Raw genomic sequence first — 19,725 nt, 5'->3', positions numbered from 1 at the left:
TCCTCTCCCACCCTCCAGCTCCAAAGATCAGATGGATAATGGCAGAACCATTTCCTCCTCCTTTTGAAGCTCTTGCTTAATTTAGGACTCCCCTTTCAGGGTTTTGCTTAGCTGCCTGCCTTGTTGCCTCACTTGCTTTGCAATGAAAATTGGTGCAGAGAGAGAGAGGTGCTCAGCCCATTGCTGACAGCCTTCATGAGTCCAGAGTGTCCCTGAGCTCCTGGGGTCCCTCTCAGGTGTGCAGGAGTGTTTTATATTGGTTCCCCCAGCACAGGGTTGGGGGTCTGGCATAACTGCTGCAAGGATTTTGATTTAACTCCTTTTTCTGTGTCTGCTGTCCCCTCTCCAGGGCCTTGAGCTGAAGGACTGGGAGTGGTTAGTCTGTGATAAAGCTGCTGCAGACTTCCCAGGGCGTGAAGTGGAAGGGTCCTTCCTGGCTGCTCAGCCATGCCAGAATGCAAATGGTTGCTCATGGCTCTTTCTGTGGCCAGAGCTCACACTGAGGATGTGGGAATTGGCTGCAGCTCTGGGAGCACCTCCCCAGCACCACCCAGGCCTGACCTCCCTTGAAGTCACTCATCTCCTGCTGAGGCTGCACACAGATGCACAAGCCAGAGCCAGAGTTGCTGGGTCTACTGAGCTTACCTCTAGAAAATCTGCACCATCTGTGGGGCAGAGAAAGCAAAATGGAAAAATGCTTGTGGGATGTGGTGTGATCTTGTGGCACCTAGGGTATGGGCTGAGACTGGGAGCCACCTTCTCCAGCCCGTGTTCCCCAGTACACAGAACATCCTCATCCCGGGAATATCCCCCACACATCACACCTCAGGGAGCAAAGGGGACGGGGCTGTCACACACAGAGCCCTTGGAGCCTGCACGGAGTGAGCAGGTCCAGCTCTGGAGCTCAGGAGCCTGGAGCAGCCCTGTGGGAGCATCTGGCTCTGCCCTGCTCCGCTGCCTGCCAGGGAAGCTCCCCGTGCCCCCGGGAGCTGCTGTTGTTCCCAATCAGTGTTTCTCCTTGTAGCTGTGCTTGTTCACAGGTTTGCTCCCTGCCCTGCAGTGCTGCTGCAGCCTCCCCTGACAGCTGTTGGGGTTTGGGGATTGCCTGGTGGTGCTGCCACGGGGAGCCAGATGATGAGGAGCTCCCCAGCCACCCACCCTGGCTTCTCTCCCACTCCCATTTTGTTTGCAGCGTCAAACGGAGTGTGAGCAGCTGACACTGGAGCATTTCCACACTGGAAATGGGACACCACATTTCACCCTGTACATTCAGCAGTTGTCACTTGCATGCAGAGTCTAGGGTGTGCCACGTCAGAGCTGGATTTCACAGTTCCAGATTCTCTTTTTTCAAATTATGACTTCCATTACTTGCCATTGGTGGGCAGGGAATACAGAGTGCAGTCCTTCAAATTCCATGGGCGCAGAATTTGTTTGCCAGACATTTGGAATTAATAATGAAAGCACATAGTTTATTTTGTTCTGTGTCATATCAACCTGAAAAGCCATTTTCCCCATGTAAGAGTTACAAAATATGGCCCACAGCTACATTGATTTTTTTTTTTAACACTTTTGGTAACACATGCTTGATAATTGCATCCACAGCCCATTTTTAAATTTAAGTGAGACTTAGACAGGAGGAAGAGCCAACAAAAAGAGATAACAGCAGGTTTAGGAGCTGTTAAAAGTTCACCCCTCCTCTGTCGTCTTCACTTGTGATACCCTGGAACAGTAGAAGCACTCAGCCTTCAAAATGTGGAATTTATATCTAAAGGAAAATAAATATTTGTATTTTACATGGAACATGTCTCAACACCCATTGCTTTCTACCCTAACTCACCATTTGCAAAGAAAGAAGGGCATTATTGGACCAGGGCATTACACTGGGCTCAAACAGTGAGGTGACAGTGCTGTGTCTCATCAGTATCAATGCTTCCCCGAAATTTGCCTGGAAAACTAAAATTCAGCTCAGTTACTAGAAATACGTGGAGGTTAGATAGAGAAACACATACAGGCTAACATAAATATTTGGGACCAAGGAGATAAATAAGTCTATTTGGATATCTCCTTTTTAATGGCTGGGGTGAGAGGTGGGCAACCAATTTCCTGTTTACACTTGCACCCTAATGACTTAGGATATCTTAACTGAATTTTTATGCATGAAAATTATATATTTTTTTTTAATCAAGTGAATTGTGGCACTGTTTTGTGATTCTATTTTATGTTGTGATTCATTATTTAGTTAAACTATTGAAGATCCTTAGACCTGAGCTTGGGTTTTGTCTACATGCATTGTCTGACCTCTTGCATCCTACCAAGGAGAAAATTTCCAGTTTAGATTTGTAAATTTGCTCAGTTGTTCATCTTTGCTAATCTGGGAAGACACATCCAGGGAGGTTCTTCACTTCTGGGGAGCTCTTGTAAGAGAGAACAGTCTCATACCTGCCCTGGGTTGCCAGAATCATCAAGAGGAATTAATTTTATGTGTTCACCTAGGCCAAAAAATGTGTTTTTCTGGAGAGTGCAGTTGGTAGCCACATACATAATCCCTCATTTGTGTCAGCATGACCAGGTAAGAATTTAACCCCCTGCCAGGAGATTTGAGGTTGCCTGGCTTTGCTCACTAACAGGAACATTCCTTTCCTGGCAGGAAATGTGGAGCTACTTAATTACAGCTAAATACAGCCAAGTAATCAGTATCAATTGTTGCTGGAACTCCATGAATTTCAGTGAAACTTTCTCAATAACTTTTTTCCCCCTTCCCTCTTTGCTGTGATGATGGTTTCATGAGTCTGTTTGGACATCTGTATTTATATTGCACACGTATAAATTCAGTGCCAGCACAAAGGAAGGACGATTGCTCTTCCCTCTGAATGGTGAAATTACAATTATTCCCTCGAAAATACTCTCTTGTAGAGAACAGCGGGTGTATGGGTATTTATACCTATTTTTAGCAACATGTGGGCTTTTAAAAGGAATTTGTTTCAAGGAATTTGGTGGGTTTTTTAGCAACAAATTCTTACCACCTAGAATAAAAAAAAAAAAAAAAAAGCCTGAAGCTGAGAGCTGCAGAAGTAACCCTGTATTGAGTGCTCAGGATTAGGGAGGTGTCACACAGGTTTTTATCTCTTGGATTTCATGAAAATCTTAAAAAACCCTGCACCACGAGGAAGCTTTCAGTTCCCCACTTGAGAGCTTGTTGCAGCTGTCACCTCCTGAAGACAAATTCACCTTAAGGCAGAGGGGATTTCACTGCTGTGTTTGAACAGAGAATGGATTTACAGTGCACCCTCTTAACACCTTCCTCAAGTGTGTTACAAAACAACATCTCCTGTAGCAGCGTTATTGTTCAGTCAGGTGTTGCTGGTGTCAGATGGGCTGGCCAGCTGCTTTAATAAGTGAAAATATTAATTAGTTTTGGTGATGAGGTGGAAAATGTGGCCAGCTGTGGATTCTCCTCTGTTTGGGAGGATGTTTGGTTATGTAACACGTATTTTTTTAGGCTCTAAAACACTCTAGTAGTGATTTCGTGACGTTTTGCTGAGCTCATCTTTCTCTGAGTTCTTCCTGCAGAGTCCAGGTAACACAAACTATTCCTGGGCACTGGCACAACATCAGAATCACAGGATGGCTGGACTGGAAAGGGACTTAAAATCCATCCAGTGCCACCCCTGCCGTGGCAGGGACACCTCCCAGCGTCCCAGTGTCCAGCCTGGCCTTGGGCAGTGCCAGGGATGCAGGGGCAGCCCCAGCTGCTCTGGGCACCCTGTGCCAGGGCCTGCCCACCCTGCCAGGGAACAATTCCTCATTGCCAAGATCCCAGCCAGCCCTGCCCTCTGGCACTGGCAGCCATTGCCTGGCTGCTGTCCCTGCAGCCCTTGGCAATTGTCTGTGTCCATCTTTGCTGCAGCCCCTTCAGGCCCTGCCAGGCCACCCTGAGCTCAGGCCAAAGCTTCTCCTGCCCAGGTGAGCAATGGCAGCTGTGCCAGCCTTTGCTGCCGGCAGAGCTGCTCCATCCCTCTGCCCGTGCTGGAGCCTCCTCTGGCCTGGCTGCAGCAGCTCCAGCTCCTTGCTGGGCTGGCCCAGGGCTGGGGCAGCTCTGCAGGTGGGCTCTGACTGAGGGGCAGAGGGGCAGAATCCCCCCTGCCCTGCTGCCCACGCTGGGCTGGGCCCAGCACGGGGCTCTGGGCTCCGGGCCCAGCACGGGGCTCTGGGCTCCGGGCCCAGCACGGGGCTCTGGGCTCTGGGCTCTGGGGCCAGCACGGGGCTCTGGGCTCTGGGCCCAGCACGGGGCTCTGGGCTCTGGGCCCAGCACGGGGCTCTGGGCTCCGGGCCCAGCACGGGGCTCTGGGCTCCGGGCCCAGCACGGGGCTCTGGGCTCTGGGCTCTGGGCCCAGCACGGGGCTCTGGGCTCTGGGCTCCGGGCCCAGCACGGGGCTCTGGGCTCTGGGCCCAGCACGGGGCTCTGGGCTCTGGGCTCCGGGCCCAGCACGGGGCTCTGGGCTCTGGGCTCTGGGCCCAGCACGGGGCTCTGGGCTCTGGGCCCAGCACGGGGCTCTGGGCTCTGGGCTCTGGGCCCAGCACGGGGCTCTGGGCTCTGGGCCCAGCACGGGGCTCTGGGCTCCGGGCCCAGCACGGGGCTCTGGGCTCTGGGCTCTGGGCCCAGCACGGGGCTCTGGGCTCTGGGCCCAGCACGGGGCTCTGGGCTCCGGGCCTAGCACGGGGCTCTGGGCTCGGGGCTCCGGGCCCAGCACGGGGCTCTGGGCTCTGGGCCCAGCACGGGGCTCTGGGCTCAGCACAGGCTTTGGGGTCCCAGCCCTGCCCCTCAGCACCCCCAGGGCTGCTTCCCCTGCTCAGCCCAGCCTGGATCCAGCACGAGGCTGCTCTCGTGCCTCTCCGCAGCCCCGGTTCGCTCCAATTTCCCCGTTTCCTTTGTCGCAGCCCACACAAGTTCTCGTCTCGAGCATTTCCGTTTCAGCTGTCCCCTCCCCGCTCCTGTCGCGACACCTGGTGGCGACACGGCCTCACGACAGCCCCCGCTGAATGTTTCCCCTGTGGAATTTGGAAATCTAGAGCCGCCATGGAGACAGTCCCCGTCCCTTCTGCCTCCCCCAGGAGCTGGGCTACCCAAACCTCAGGAGGGATTCTGAACGTATTCTTAAGATTCCTTCTCTCTTTCTTTATAAATTGCTGAATTCTCACATGAATTCCTATATAAATAAGGGAATTATTTGAATTAGAGCCTTTCCCTCACCATGCAGTTGTAACAAGGGAAGTGTTCACCCTGACTTCAGCCAAGTATTATGAGGTTTTACTGTATTAAGAAACCCCTGAACTATGCATTTTTATCTGGCTAAACAGGTAAAAATTTAGACACCCAAGTCAGTGCACAGTGCTGCTGTACTACAACAGTGTTTTCAAATTGGGCAGACTCGCCCCAAAATAAGCAGTTAATTTAAACTTAACAGAAGTGAAACTCTCTGGGTTGGGTCCAATAATTCCTTCAGGGCCCAAACCCAGCGAGTTCTGTGCCTCTGCTCACACCTGAGGCTGGAAGTGTTGCCACGAACACCACTATTCCCAGCACTCCAGCAGGGCTTCATGTGAGAAAGGCTCTTTTTCACAATTATGCATTAAATTTCCTGCAGTTTGTGAGGCCATGAGGGGATATTTTGATTCCTGATTAGTGCTCCCAAAGGAACATTAGGATTTGGGCTTTTTCCTTGGCCAGACCTAGGGAGAAATTAAATTTTTTTTTTAGATTTTTGTGACCTCCCCATCTCCTGCATCAACCCCTGAGTAAGAAGCAGAGAACGCTTTTAAAACCCAAGATTTTATTGGTGGTCCTGTCAGGCCGGTGAGGGTTTACGACCTGGGTCTCTCCTTCTTGCCCTTGTAGAGGGCCAGCAGGGACACGTTGGCCACCTTGACCACCTTGAAGCGCACGCCAGGGATGTCCCCCACGGCGTGGCCCTTGCGCCCGAAGCCAGCCACCAGCACCTCGTCGTTCTCCTGGCACAGGACAGGGACAGTGAGCACCAGAGCCAGCCCCAAACACCCCCCCGAGGGAGCTGCACCTGCCCCAGCACAGCCTGGGAACGCTCAGGGTGCCGACCAAAGCCCACCAAACCCAGCCCCGTCACCAGATTTCATCAGTGCTGAGACAGTAAATCTGATTTTCACCCTTTTTAGGGGGCTGGGCAATTACCTCGATGAAGTTCAGGCAGCCATCGTTGGGGACAAAAGCTGTGATTTTTTTGCCGTTCTTAATGAGCTGGACCCTGACACATTTCCTGATGGCAGAGTTGGGCTGCTTGGCCTCGACCCCCCTGCAAAGGAAACCAGCCAGCAAAGAGATCAGTGTGGGGGACCAGGAGGGGCATTAATTAACACAAAATTAACCTTTTCACCTTGTGTTCAGTGGAATTTGTATCGGTACCTCAACACCTGTAAGCTAGTTTAGAAGTACTGAATTAATAATCAATATTGTTTAAACTAGATTTAGGCCTGAATCCATAAAATACCACTTCCTAAGGCAAACAGAAACTGAAATGATCTCCAGATCAATTCGGTAAAATTCTAAAAAAAAAACGCAGAAAGAGAAATCCCAGAACTGAAATCACAAAAACACTGCCTCAAAAACAGAGCTGTGGCAGCATCCCAATGAAATTTACAAATTACTGAGGAGGAAAAAAACCCCAAGAAGTAGGTAGGATCTATGACACACGAGCACTATTTCCCTTCCACTGGTGCCAAAAAATCCCAATTATCAACTATAAAAAAAAATCTGTTTTAAAAGAAAATTATTTTGTTTTACTCTTGCCACAAATCCTGTTTTTTCCTAATTTCTGACAAAACCCCACACGTTTTTCATTCTGCCGTAACCTGTACCAACCCTCCCATTTTTATTTTATTTTCAACTGATTCTGGCCCAAGATCTTTATTTCTTCCCCCTTAATTTTTGGAAAAAAACCACCCCGAATCCCTGTTTTTCATCCTTCACGGGAGCTGCATCCCAGGGGTTCTGGGACGCCCATTCCAGCCGGGAGGATCACCCACACTTTCTCCAGCACGATGCCTTTGGCGTGGGAAGCGCCCCCGAAGGGGTTGGCCTTCAGCGCCGTGCCCAGGTGCGCCTTCTTGTACTGCTTGTCGTGCCACTTCTGGTCCCGGCGGTGGCTGCGCAGCTTCCGAGCGGTGCGGAGGCCTCGGCACTTCCCTGCAGGGCGAGACGGGGCCGGCGTGAGGAGGGGAGGGAGCCATGAGGGGAAGGCGGCCTGAGGCCCATGGCGGGCACGCAGCGGGTAATGGCGGACGCGGCCTCACGGCCCGCAGCGCTGCCCGCAGCGCACACAGCCAGCTGCGGAGGGGCGGGCAGCGCCAGCGGAGTGCCGCGGGCAGCGATGGGGATCCTGCAGCCCCGTTCCCGGCCCCGCTCCCCGCCCCGGCCCCGGCGCGGCACGGTTCTCACCCATCTTCTCCGCGCGACTGCCGAGCGAGAAAGGAGGGAGGAGGTTCCGCGCCCGCCGCCTATAGCCGCGCCCGGCAGGACCCGCGCAGGCTGCCCGCGCCGCGCCTGATGCAAATACCGACCGGCACGCCGAGGGGCGGCCTCGCAGAGAGCAGAGAGGCCCGGGTTCGAGTCCCGCCAGGGCGGTGCAGTGAGGACCCCCTCCCTCTGGTGGTATCGGGTTCGAGTCCCGGTGAGGGCGGTTCGTGCGCCGGAGGTCTCGGGTTCCTTCAGGCCTCAGAGAAAATTGGGAAAGAAAATTGTGGAACCAAAGCTAGACACGGAAAATCAGCATTGATTTATTACCGCATTGCTTGCGTGGGGATGTGTCTGTCTCATCCTGTCACCCACACCGAGGTGCTCGCTTTTGTAGATCACATACAGTTTTGTGGATCATTTACAGTTACACAAGTGTGTTTCTTCATTCCAAAGGGTTTACACCTGTTTCTAAAATCCTTCTGCACGTGCTAATCAATGTAACAGCTGTTAATGCACATGCACACGCGTGCTCCAGCTCTTTTCATCCTCACCTGGCCACAGGGCTGAGGTGATGTGAAAAATGCCAATCACTTGTTTTGAAAATTTTAAAAGTTTAATAGTAATAAAAGGGTTATAAAAATAGCAATACAATTAGAGTAATAAAAATTTGGACAATTTGGATTAGGACAATACAAGACAATACAAACAAAGAGTTACAGATGTCTCGGTACCTCTTTCTGGGCAAAATAAGCCCAAAAAGGCCCCACGTTAACAGAGGATTAACCCTTAAAACACCAGCCTGTTGCATATTCATACACCTCATCCATGATGCATCAATTCCATTCAAAGACAGGATTCTGTCTGAGCAGTGTCAGCTGCTTCCTCTGAATCCTGACAGCTCTTCAGGGCTGAGCGAGGCAGGAAGAAGTTCATTTGTTCTGATAATGGAGCAAGAAATTCCATTTCTCTGAAAGATTCAGGTGTCCTGTGGCTGCTATCTCAGTGCAAGTACTTTCTTTAGAAAAAGTATCTTACATAGCATAGCTTCTATTTTGACATTTTGTTATAACCTAAAACTATATTTAACACACTACTCAAGAAAATGATACCGCATTACTTTCTAACACAACACATATAATATTCATTTTAAGATTTGCCAAGAGCCAATAATAAAATGCACATTTTTCACAGGTGATGTCCAGCCTGGCTCTGCCTGGTGACCTTTGCCACCAAGCCTGAGTGCCCAACCCACTCAGAGGAGCTCCTGGCTGCTACTGGTGTGCAGAACTGCCAATAAAAGATCACCTGATTGTTATCACTGACAGGTAAAACCACAGGTTTTGGCGTCTTTTGGGTTTTTTTTGGTTTTTTTCTTTGTGTGGGCCTTGTTCTACAGAGGCCTTTGGGCGTCCCTGGAATGGAGGGCTGGGGTCCCAGAGATCGCAGGTTCGAGTCCCACAGAGGGTCTGAGATGGGCAGGGACTGTGCCCAGGGCCTGGTGAGGCTTGAACCAGGATTTCTGCCTGGAATGAGCCTGTGCTGAGCTGGGATTCTGCTATTCCCCCAGGGAGGAAGCAGCAGGGTGAGAGAAAATGGTGAAAAGTTGCAGCAGGAGAGGTTCAGGTTGGATAGTGGGAGAATTCCTTCCTGGAAAAGGCTGTCCAGCCAGGACGGGGTCGGGTCCCTGTGGAAACCCAGGGCAGCACAGGGAATATTTCTGTGTCTGCTCTGGGCTGCCCTGACCCCAGGGCAGCACTGACTCTGACCCTCATCCATGGAGAAAGTTTCCCTGACTTCAAGACAGACTGGAATCCACAAAAGTGTGAAATGGACTATAGAGAGCAGTGTAGGTGCGTCACTGGGTGAGAAATTGAGGGTTTGGGGTTTTTAGCGTGTTGTGGATGGCAGCAAGATGGAGGGCACAGGGTGTCATCCTGGGCTTCTTCCTTCTTGCTTCTTTTTCCTCCTTCTTCATGGGTTTGGGTGGCATTTTGTAATTGGGCAGGAAAGTCCTCATTGGCAGCTCTTTGGGATCAGTTATTGGGTTAAAAAGGAAAATAATCTAGGTGTCAGCTCTTAATTGGATAATTTAGCTTTAAAAGACCTTGTAAGAAGAGATTGTTGGCCATTTTTGTGGTGCTTTTCCAGTGTGCTGAGTGTGGACAGCGTGCCAAACTTTAGGTAAGATAAAAATAAACAAGAACCTAAAGACCAAAGAAATCCAGTGTTTCTCTCTTTCCTGACACAAAACCACTCCAGGAGGGTCTCCCCTGATAGAGGAGCCCCCTGGGAGGGCCCAGCCTGAGTCCCAGAAGTTGGGGAATGGGCAAGAGGTACCCCAGCAGGTCCCCATCCCAGGGGGGATTCACACACATACCTTCAGTTAAAACACTACTTACTCATTTCAAACACAAAACCTACTTGTAAGCCTTAAAACACAATACACAGAGCTCCGTTATTAAGCTTAAAACTCCCTAATGTCTCACTAAATATACTTATATACTTTTCTACAGCTTAAAGACTTACTCTAAAAAAGCATTAATACACAGACCATTGTTCTATTTGTCTTTTCTACTTTTTACATAATTTTTTTGCTAACCTATCTCATAAGCACTACTTAGTTCTAATCACAGTTCTACTGTCTCTAGAGCCTGCCTTTTGCAGCTTCCCCAACCCTCTAATTTTATGGATTCCCACAGGAGATGGTTGGGCTGGCTGGTTTCATGGGTCTTTTCCGACCTCACTGGCTCTGTGGCTCTTGCTTGCAGCTTTTCATGGAATCCTGGAGTGGTGTGTGTTGGGAGGGACCCTAAATCCCATCCAGTGCCAGCCCTTGTGGGGGTTTCAGTTGTGGGTTTCTCTGGGTCTGGGTTGAAGGCACTTGAGACAGTAATTTGTGTTTGGACTCAGGTGTTTATTATTTCTTATCACTAAAACAGTCTCACTGCTGTGAGTTGATCAGCTTTTCATTAGAAGGCACAAAATGGCCAACAATCTCTTGTTACAAGGGCTTTTAAAGCTAAGTTATCCAATTAAGAACTGACACTGAGATTATTTTCCCTTTTAACCCAATAACTGATCCCAAGGAGCCCACAATGGGGACTTTTCTGCCCAATTACAAAATGCCACCCAAACCCATGGAGAAGAAGGAAGAAGAAACTTGAAGAAGAAACCCAGGACAACACCCTGTGCCCTCCATCTTGCTGCCATCCACAACACACTAAAAACCCCAAACCCTCAATTTCTCACCCAGTGACGCACCTACACTGCTCTCTATAACCTATTTCACACTTTTGTGGAAATTCCAGTCTGTCTTGAAGTCTGGGAAACTTTCTCCATGGATGAGGGTCAGAGTCAGTGCTGCCCTGGGGGTCAGGGCAGCCCAGAGCAGACACAGAAATATTCCCTGTTCCTTGGGATTCCACGAGCCCTGCCATGGCAGGGACACTTTACACCATCCCAGGCTGCTCCAAGCCCCTTCCTGCCTGGCCTTGGGCACTTCCAGAGATCCAGAAGCATTGTGATATTTTAATTTCTGCCCCTGTCCCTGAGGAGATCTGCACAGAGTGAAGTCCTGTAACAGAAACGAGCTCATGTTTCTGATTTCTGAAAGCTGCTTCAGTCCACGCTGCCAAGCTGCATCCATCCAAATCATGAACGTTCCCTTCCCCTTTTGGGAATGACTCTGAAGAGGCAGTAATTAGATATAAACACATCATTTGTAACACAGCCTGTGCTCGTGGCTTAAGTGGAAAATACATATTTTGTATTTACGTGTTTGTGTTAACACAGTCCTTGTTTTACATTCAACCTTTATATAATAACTAATAAAAAAAAAATTCTAAGTATTATAAAAATCCAACCTCCCCCTGCAAAAAAAAAACCAAAAAAACCCCCAAGCAATCCCAAACAAAACCATAAACCCCATCGACACTTTGAGGAGAAAACATTTTACTGTTTTAAAAGACAGCTCTTGAAGATGCAGCTCCAATATTGGAATGCAGTTGTCGTTTGGTAATTTCAAAACCATTTTGTCTTTGTGAAAGTGCTGCAGCTTTGCTTTACAAAGTTAGGAATACTAAAAAGCTAACTAGGAAGACAATTGGTGAACACAAAAAACATATAAATATACCATGACAAACTGGTATTTACTGGACAAATTTTCATTAAAAGGTAAAGATCTGGGAAAGAGATGGTTTGCCATGGAACTACTATGGGGATGGGGTTTGCTCTTTCTTTTTAAACTACACCAGAACTTGGGGACACTTCTGTTAAGACAAATTTTCTTTGTTCCACCACATTCTTCAAAATTACTGGTTTTTTTTTTTTTTGTTTTGTTTTGTTTTGTTTTAGTTTGGTTTTTTTTTTTTTTTGTTGTTTTTTGGGTTTTTTGGTGGGGTTTTTTTTTTGTTTGGTTTTTGGTTTTGAGTTTTTGGCTTTTTTTTTTGTTTTGGTTTTGTTTGTTTGTTTGTTTGTTTGTTTGAATCCAATATGTCATTTTTTAACTCCAGATTGCAGCTAAACACCACACAGCCTCTCCCTCTTTCCTGGAAGGGAATTGTACCAAAAATGGGTTCAGATAAGAACATTTCACTAAGTGAAATAAACAATAGTTAAAAGCACATGTCTGATTTGAGACGAGAAATAAGAATAGAGTCAATATTCAGGCTGATGGGTGAGAGGTGTGCAGGCACAGGTGGCCTCAAGGTGCGTCCCTGGAGGGACAGGGGGTTGGAACAAGATTAAATCAGTGTCCAACCCGAATTATTCTGTTCTTCCTGGGACCCACAGAGAGTCTGAGTCTCCTTCCTTTTTTCAGATCTCCCCTCCCGGGCACAGCCCTCAGGGCAGCTTTGGAGAGTGCTGCCAGATAAGCGCTTCTAAAATTAAATGTCTCGGTTGGCCAAGCGGACAAATCCACCCAAAATCCCACCACTTATCCTGAAACTCCCGCTATAATCTGATCCCTGGTGCTGCACAGCTGGGTTGTGACACACACTGGGATTTCTGTGGGGCAAAAAGAAAAAAAATTTGGGGGGCAGAAAACCTTCACATAATACTCCTACACTAAAATAATGCTGCCTCCTGCAGTTTCGGTGGCAAAATGGATTCTCCCTTTCACAAAGAGTAAGAACATGCTGTATTTCAATAGCTCTTCTTTTCCTGTGAAATGACTGGGACAATACCTCTTTTGATTATTTTTCCAAGAAATGGAATGGGCAGTTGAAGATGGGAACAAATACCTTCCAGACACACAAGTAGAGAGGATATGCTAGCAGACCACGTTGGTTTTTCCCCCAGTTCTTGCAGTTTGGAGGCAAGTTCACAAAACCAGGAAGCAAGAAACTCCAACATTGAAGCAAACAAACATTTTTTTGGGGTAATTCCCCCCCCCCGACCCTTCCCTGAGGGGGCAGGAAGGCCTGGAGTCTGCATGGGGATTTCTCAGGGGTGGGATCCTTTGGGGATGTGGGACCCAAAAAAAGGTAATCCCGGAATCCCAGACTATTTTAGGTTGGATGGAACCTTAAATCCCACGCCCTGCCATGGCAGGGACATGTGGTTATTAATTGCTGTGGTGTTGTTGTGAGGGTCCCCAGGATGAGGTGAGAGATGAGAATTGACTCCAAGTTCTCAGAAGGCTAATATAATATAATATAATATAATATAATATAATATAATATAATATAATATAATATAATATAATATAATATAATATAATATAATATTTACATAGATAATATATATTTTTATATATTTATATATATATTATCTATATAAATTATATATATAATCTATGTAAATTATATATACTATACTATTATACTATATTGTAATAAATATAATTATATATAATTTATATAGATTCTATATATATTTATATGTATGTATATTTATATAAAATAGATATTATATATAATATATTATTATATATTATAAATAGATATATAAATATATAAATATATATTTATACAATATTATTATAATATTATATATAATATAATAACATATAATATAATATAATATAATAATAATTCTGTTCTATTCTATTCTATTCTATTCTATTCTATTCTATTCTATTCTATTCTATTCTATTCTATAACTATACTAAAGAAAGAGAAAGGAGACATCAGAAAGCTAGAAAAGAATGTTAATAAAAACCCGTGACAGATTGAGAGAGCCTGACACAGCTGGGCTGTGATTGGTCATTAATTAAAAACAATTCACATGGAACCAACCAAAGATGCACCTGTTGGTGAGCAACCCCCAAACCACATTCCAAGCAATCAGATAATCTTTGTTGACATTTCTGTTCTGAGGCTTCTCAGGAGAAAAATCCTGGCAAAGGGATTTTTCAGAAAATATCATGGAGACAGGGACACTTTCCAGTCTGCTCCAAACCCCAGTGTCCAGCCTGGCCTTGGGCACTGCCAGGGATCCAGGGGCAGCTGGGCTGCCTGCCCTCCCAGGGAAGCAGAAAATAGGTGTAAAAGGATTATTTTTTGCATCCTATCCCGGAAGGATGCTTTTTGGCCTGGTTAGTTTCCCAGAGGGAGGATGGTGTTGGAACTGAGACAAGATTTTTGTGTGTTTTAAGGCCAGTTTTCTGTCCTTGCCTCCTTGCATTGCCAGTGAGCTGTGAGTCAGAGCAGCAACGATCTGCTGTTAGATTAAAAAGGTGATGTTTGAAGTGGCTGACACCTCACACTTTGGCTAATTTGGGAAGCTTTGTGGTGACCTGAAGTGGCACTGGGAGGTAACTGCAAACAGCTGGAAATGATTTGTGCTGTGTGTGTGTGTGTGCTCGAGGAGATGCAGCCACAGGGATAAGTTATCCATCCTCGTGCCACGCAAACCCAGCCTGTGCACAGCTCCTGCAGCACAGCTGTCACCCCCGGGTCCCCACGAGTGTCCATCTGGTCGCCCTGTGTGACAGGGGGTGGCTGGACAGCGGTGACACACCGGGGGTGGCCAGGGTGCCACGTCCCCCCTGTCACTCTCTGGATGCTTCACACCCCTGACAAAGAGCTGTGAGCCTTTGCACTGACTTCAACTGAATATCATCACCTTTTCTCTAAGGTAGATTAAAAAAAAAAACAAACCAAAACCCACAAAAAACCCATTGTTTAAAGTACAATAAGAGCTGCAGTGCCTCCTTCCTGGGGGTGGGAATGTCTGGGCTGCCTTGGTGGGAGATGGGGAGCAGACAAGTGGCACCTTGCTGCCTGATCCTCACAGGACGAGTTCTGCATCAGGAGTAACCACAACCAACACCTCACCTCCAAACTGGGGGGAGGAAGGATGACAAACAGCAGTTTTCTCGGAATGCTGGGCACTTTCCAGCCCAGCATTGACCATTTTCAGCCCAGCACTGCCCATCTTGCAGGCTGCAAGCAGCAGGACAAGAGGAAACGGCCTCAGGCTGGGCCAGGGCAGGCTCAGGGTGGGCACAGCAGGAATTTCCCCATGGAAAGGGGGCTCAGGAGCTGCCTTGGCACTGCCCAGGGGGGTTTGGAGTGCCCAGCCCTGCAGGTGTCCCCTGGAGGTGGCACTCAGAGCCCTGGGCTGGGGACAGGGTGGGGATGGGACACAGCTGGGACTCCATGGGCTGGGAGGGATTCTCCACCCTCTGTGATCCTGGGATTCTGCTGACTTCCCACTGACTTTGCCCTACAGGTGGTTCATTTGTGGCCACAAAATGTTCAAGGATGAAGCTTTTCCTGGTTGATTTCTGTGGGAATCCACAAAATCAGAGGGTTTTGGGAAAGCTGCAAAAGGCAGGCCCCAGAGACAGCAGAACTGTGATTGGAGCTGAGCAGCAGCCATGAGATTGGGCAGCAGAAAAGTTATGTAAAAAGTAGAAAAGCAAGGACAAATAGAACAATAACACTTGTCTAGAATAACTCCCTAAGCTACAGAAAGTTTATCTAACAAGATGTTAGGAAGGTTAAAGCTTAATAATGGAGCTCTGTGCGTTGCGTTTTAAGGCTCGTAAGTGTTTCAACAAAAACCAGGCAAAAGTGTGACAGCAATTCAAAAAAGGAATCACAGGAGCTCCCCTAACCACGCCCTTGTCAGCACTGCTGCGTGCAAGGCTCTATTCTGAATTTCTTACACACCCCAGTAACTCTGAGATGCTGATTTTGTCATCATTCTTCACCAGAATGAGGACCTAATTTCTTTTCAGGTACCAAGTGTATTTGTTTATGCTTGAACCTCATGAAAAAGCAGCATTTTTTAAGAAATGTTGATTTGTTGTTGCTATCAGCAAGAGTCAAGGGGTGAGAAAAGGCTTTTACTCTTGCTCTTTGCTTCACCAATATTCCAGTTGATTGCTGATTACTGATTTATTATCAGTACCCCTAGCATTAATATAAAGCGAGACAGGATATTTTCACTGATTTATTCTGGTTTAATCTATGCTGGCAGTTTGGTGTTAGGTGTTTCCTGGGTTGTCTGCAATCTCCCCATTTTTTCTGGGCAAATTGGCAATATTTTTTCTGGTGTGACATGGTGGTTCAAGAAAGCAGGTATTGATCAATTGATAAATAGAAACACAGTGGGTGGAAATGCAGTTAAAGGTGCATTCAATTGTCACAGAGCATCATCTGGGGCTCAGCCTGTGCTGACTTTACCTGTGGCCTGCTAGGTTATTGTTTATGCCACTTTCTTTCACTTCCTCTGCCCTGAAAGAACACTTTTTTTTTTTTTCCTTCTTTTGGCCCCTGCTGGTTTGTGTTTCAGCGTTTTTATTTCTTAGCTTCTACTTCCAAGTGGATGAGGAATGCTTGGGAAGTGGATGCACGTGGATCAGATCTCCAGGCACCACCAGAAAGCCTCTCTGTGCCTTTCCCTCCATTTGTTTAGGAGCCAGCAGTGCTGAGGCATTGGGCAGTGGCATTAGTGACCTCACAGTGTTTAGAAAAGTGTGTGACACTTCTGTCCATTCCCTGGGCTCCTTAGATTTTTTAACTGAGCCCTGCGTCTGTTCTGGTGTAATTGCTCTAACTTCAGCATCATGCATTGCTGGTGCTTCTCAGAAAATTTAGGGGTTATCTTCAAGTGGTTTTTGCTTAATCCTACATTCCCTCATCTCATTTTTCAATCTGGGATTGTCACATAAGCATCTTTACTCCTCCTTAAATTGGATAGAAGCCGCTCAACTGAGGACAAGCTGTTGGGGGATTTCTCAGATGAGCAGATACCCTCTGCATCCCAGAAGGAGAAATGAATTAAGATGGCAAATCCTTTTTAATGATTACAATGCTAAAGCCCCCATCATTCTCCAATATCTGGAATGCCACAGGCAGGAGCTCCTAATCAGCCAAGTGAAGCTTCACTGGTGGTGGTGCCATCAGCAGGTAGCAGGGCAGGACTGGGTGTCTGATGCCTGCAGGTTGGTCTATGGCTGTGTCCTGCCTGATATTTAAGGATTTTGTTGGGAAGGGTGAAAGTTTGACAAGAAAGTCTCACAGGTATGTGTATGCTTGACAGAAATTTTTTTAAATGTAGAGTCTGATGCAGGAATAGAGATGGAAGCAAGTTTTGATATAGAAGAAAAGAATTGCTGAGCCAGTCTCACTGGATAACCAAGGAGGCAAAGGCTGTGTGAGTTAGAAGGGGTTTGTATGGCTTAGAGCAAAGGATAAACCCACCCCAAACAAGAAGATGTTTTTACCAAGCACAAAGAGAGCACAGGCAAACAAGGCAGCAAAGTTGCAAGCAGAAAAAAGGTCTCAGAATTTTCCACTGCAAGAAAACTGAAAAACAACTTCTGGCTTAAACTGTGATGTACTGACTGTTAGTGACTGGAGAACAGTGACATGAATATGGTAATTAAAGTAGTTATGATGGGCTGTAGATAATAGTTAAGGTACAGATTGGTTCTGCTGTATGAAGATGCTCAGCAAAGAAAAGTCTATAATGCATTGTGACCAAAAGAAAAGTCTAGAATGCACTGTGACCAAAACCAAAGGGTCTCCAGGCCTGCCTGCAGCTGGAGCTGACAGCTGTGGGCACAGCTCTGTCCCCATGACCCTGGGCTGCTGTAATGCCTTGGATGGAACAAACTGCATTTTGGAGAGCCCCTGCAGCCCCACATCCCTCATTTTGGCTCTTACAGATTTTGGAACTAAATGACCTCTAAGGTCCCTTCCAGCCCAAGCCATTCTATGACTCTGTGATTCTTAGGGCTCCCAGTGTGTCTGACCCACAAATCTCTTGAGGATGACCCAGAGAGAGGCAACCCCCTGCAGTCACAGTGATGTGGGGGGGCTTTGGTGTCTTGATCTGTCAGCACCCAGACATCCCTCTGTCTGTCCTGAGCAGCCCAGACCCTGCCAGGGGGCTCAGAGACCCTGGCACAGAGCCCAGGATGCCCCTGTGGGTTTGATTGTGACCCATGGGGCAAGTTACCAACCTTAGAGGAAGATCTGCCAGCCAGGACAAATTAAGCAGAATGACAGTGAATTTATCATGGGTTGGAAAAGTAGATTTTGGGGTTTTTGGTATGGGGGTTCAGGGGGCAAGATGGAGGGATCTGGGCATGTCCAGCCTTTCTCCTTCTTCTTGGCCTCATCTTCTGGGTGATGTTGGCACTTTTGGGTTGGTTTAGAGTAGAAGCTCACTGTCTAACATGGGTGACAGGTATTGGGAAGTAACTGTAAATATTGCACAGGTAGTTTTTAGTATAAAAAGATAACCCTGCCCTGGGGCAGGCAGAGTGCCTCTGAGTGTCCTGCTGAGCGGACCTGGGCAGGACAGGAGAAAGAATTTTATAGATAAGGAACAATAAACAACCTTGAGACTGAGAAATGAAGAGCTCTGACTGCTTCTTCAACTGCTGGGCTGGGAACAGAGACTCTCTAACACATCTTGGGGTCACTGTGAGCAGCAGAGACCCCGGCATTGATCTGAAACACCAAACTGCAATTCTGTGGGCATTTCACAGCTGCGGCCTGGCCTAGAGCTTCCCAGTGCCAGAGGGCAGGGCTGGCTGGGATCTTGGCAATGAGGAATTGTTCCCTGGCAGGGTGGGCAGGCCCTGGCACAGGGTGCCCAGAGCAGCTGGGGCTGCCCCTGCATCCCTGGCACTGCCCAAGGCCAGGCTGGACACTGGGACCCTGGGAGGTGTCCCTGCCATGGCAGGGGTGGCACTGGGTGATTTTTAAGATCCCTCGCAACCCAAACCACTCAGTAATTTTAGAATTCAAAGCACCAAAACAATTGCTCCAAGAAGCTGGACACACATGAACTGCATTAGTGCTGAAGAAAGGAAACTGCTTCCAAATATTTGGTTCCAAAGCTTGCAGTGCCTTGCTTTCACATCAGTTAGGTGGAGATATTTAACACAACATCTATCATTTAACATTAACATCTATCTCATCTCTTTTATCTGTAGGTGACATAAGATACAATAAGACTTCAGAATGCGCTCAATTCTTTCTGTGAACAGAAGGAGAAATTCCAGAGCTGCTCCTGAACATCACTCTCGCCTCCCTTCAAGGCTGGGGTTAAGTGCAGATGGGAAGTGACCCTCAGTGTGATTTTGGAGCCCTCTGATCCTGTTCCCTCTTCCCCCCGAGTAAGCAGCTCTCACCCGGGGGCAATTTCCCCAGACTGTGATCATGGCTTCAGGAGATACCTGGGAGGTGCACAGGGGAGCACACGGAGGGCAGTGTCAGTGCGGCTGGAGCGGGGATGGAGTGGGGATAGGACAGGGAATGGAGCGGGGATGGGTCAAGGAAGGAGTGGGGATGGAGTGGGGAATGGAGCCGAGGATGGAGCGGGGAATAACCCTGGGGATGAGGCAGGGATGGAGCTGGAGCAGGGATGGAGCGGGGATGGAGCGGGGATGGAGCCGGGGATGGAGCCAGGGATGGAGCGGGGATGGAGAGGGGAATAACCCTGGGGATGAGGCAGGGATGGAGCTGGAGCAGGGATGGAGTGGGGAATGGAGCCGGGGATGGAGAGGGGATGGGTCAAGGATGGAGCGGGGATGAAGCGGGGATTGAGCCAGGAGTGGAGCGGGAATGCAGCAGGGGATGGAGCCGAGGATGGAGCGGGGATGGAGCGGGGATGGAGCCGGGGATGGAGCCGGGGATGCAGCGGGGATGGAGCCAGGAGTGGAGCGGGAATGGAGCGGGGGATGGAGCCAGGGATGGAGCGAGGGATGGAGCCGGGGATGGAGCCGGGGATGGAGCGGGAATGGAGCCGAGGATGGAGCCGGGGATGGAGCG

General features: G+C 48.2%; 2 protein-coding genes across 3 annotated transcripts in view; one reads left to right on the top strand and one right to left on the bottom strand.

The window, feature by feature from the left end:
* ATG10 (autophagy related 10) overlaps nt 1-18,907 on the top strand; it is a 78,841-nt gene extending 59,934 nt beyond the window's left edge. Inside the window, exon 8 of one of the 2 annotated variants that reach the window (XM_054517940.1) lies at nt 18,888-18,907. In XM_054517940.1, coding sequence (XP_054373915.1) covers nt 18,888-18,891 — 4 coding nt within the window. In that variant the 3' untranslated portion in view covers nt 18,892-18,907. Of the gene's footprint in view, nt 1-349; nt 1,801-18,887 lie in introns of those variants that run through there. The other variant, XM_036403497.2, reaches the window with a different exon arrangement.
* On the bottom strand, nt 5,815-7,548 carry RPS23 (ribosomal protein S23). Its single transcript, XM_036403498.2, has 4 exons — nt 7,469-7,548; nt 7,057-7,216; nt 6,206-6,326; nt 5,815-6,009 (listed from the first exon to the last, which is right to left on the bottom strand). The coding sequence occupies exons 1-4, from the start codon at nt 7,470-7,472 to the stop codon at nt 5,863-5,865; spliced, it is 432 nt and encodes a 143-aa protein (XP_036259391.1). The 5' UTR covers nt 7,473-7,548; the 3' UTR covers nt 5,815-5,862.
* Nucleotides 18,908-19,725: the final 818 nt, after the last annotated feature.

Source organism: Molothrus ater, chromosome Z (assembly GCF_012460135.2).
Source record: "Molothrus ater isolate BHLD 08-10-18 breed brown headed cowbird chromosome Z, BPBGC_Mater_1.1, whole genome shotgun sequence".
NCBI lineage: Eukaryota > Metazoa > Chordata > Aves > Passeriformes > Icteridae > Molothrus > Molothrus ater.
Note: the sequence above shows the minus strand (reverse complement) of the source record. Positions and strands in the feature narration are given on the sequence as shown.

Excerpts from the sequence above, each read along its gene's own strand:
- RPS23 (XM_036403498.2), bottom strand. Across the intron at positions 6,327-7,056 it reads GGCATCGTGCTGGAGAAAGT|GGGGGTCGAGGCCAAGCAGC; the intron begins GTGGGTGATCCT and ends TTTCCTTTGCAG. Across the intron at positions 6,010-6,205 it reads GCTGCCTGAACTTCATCGAG|GAGAACGACGAGGTGCTGGT; the intron begins GTAATTGCCCAG and ends GTCCTGTGCCAG.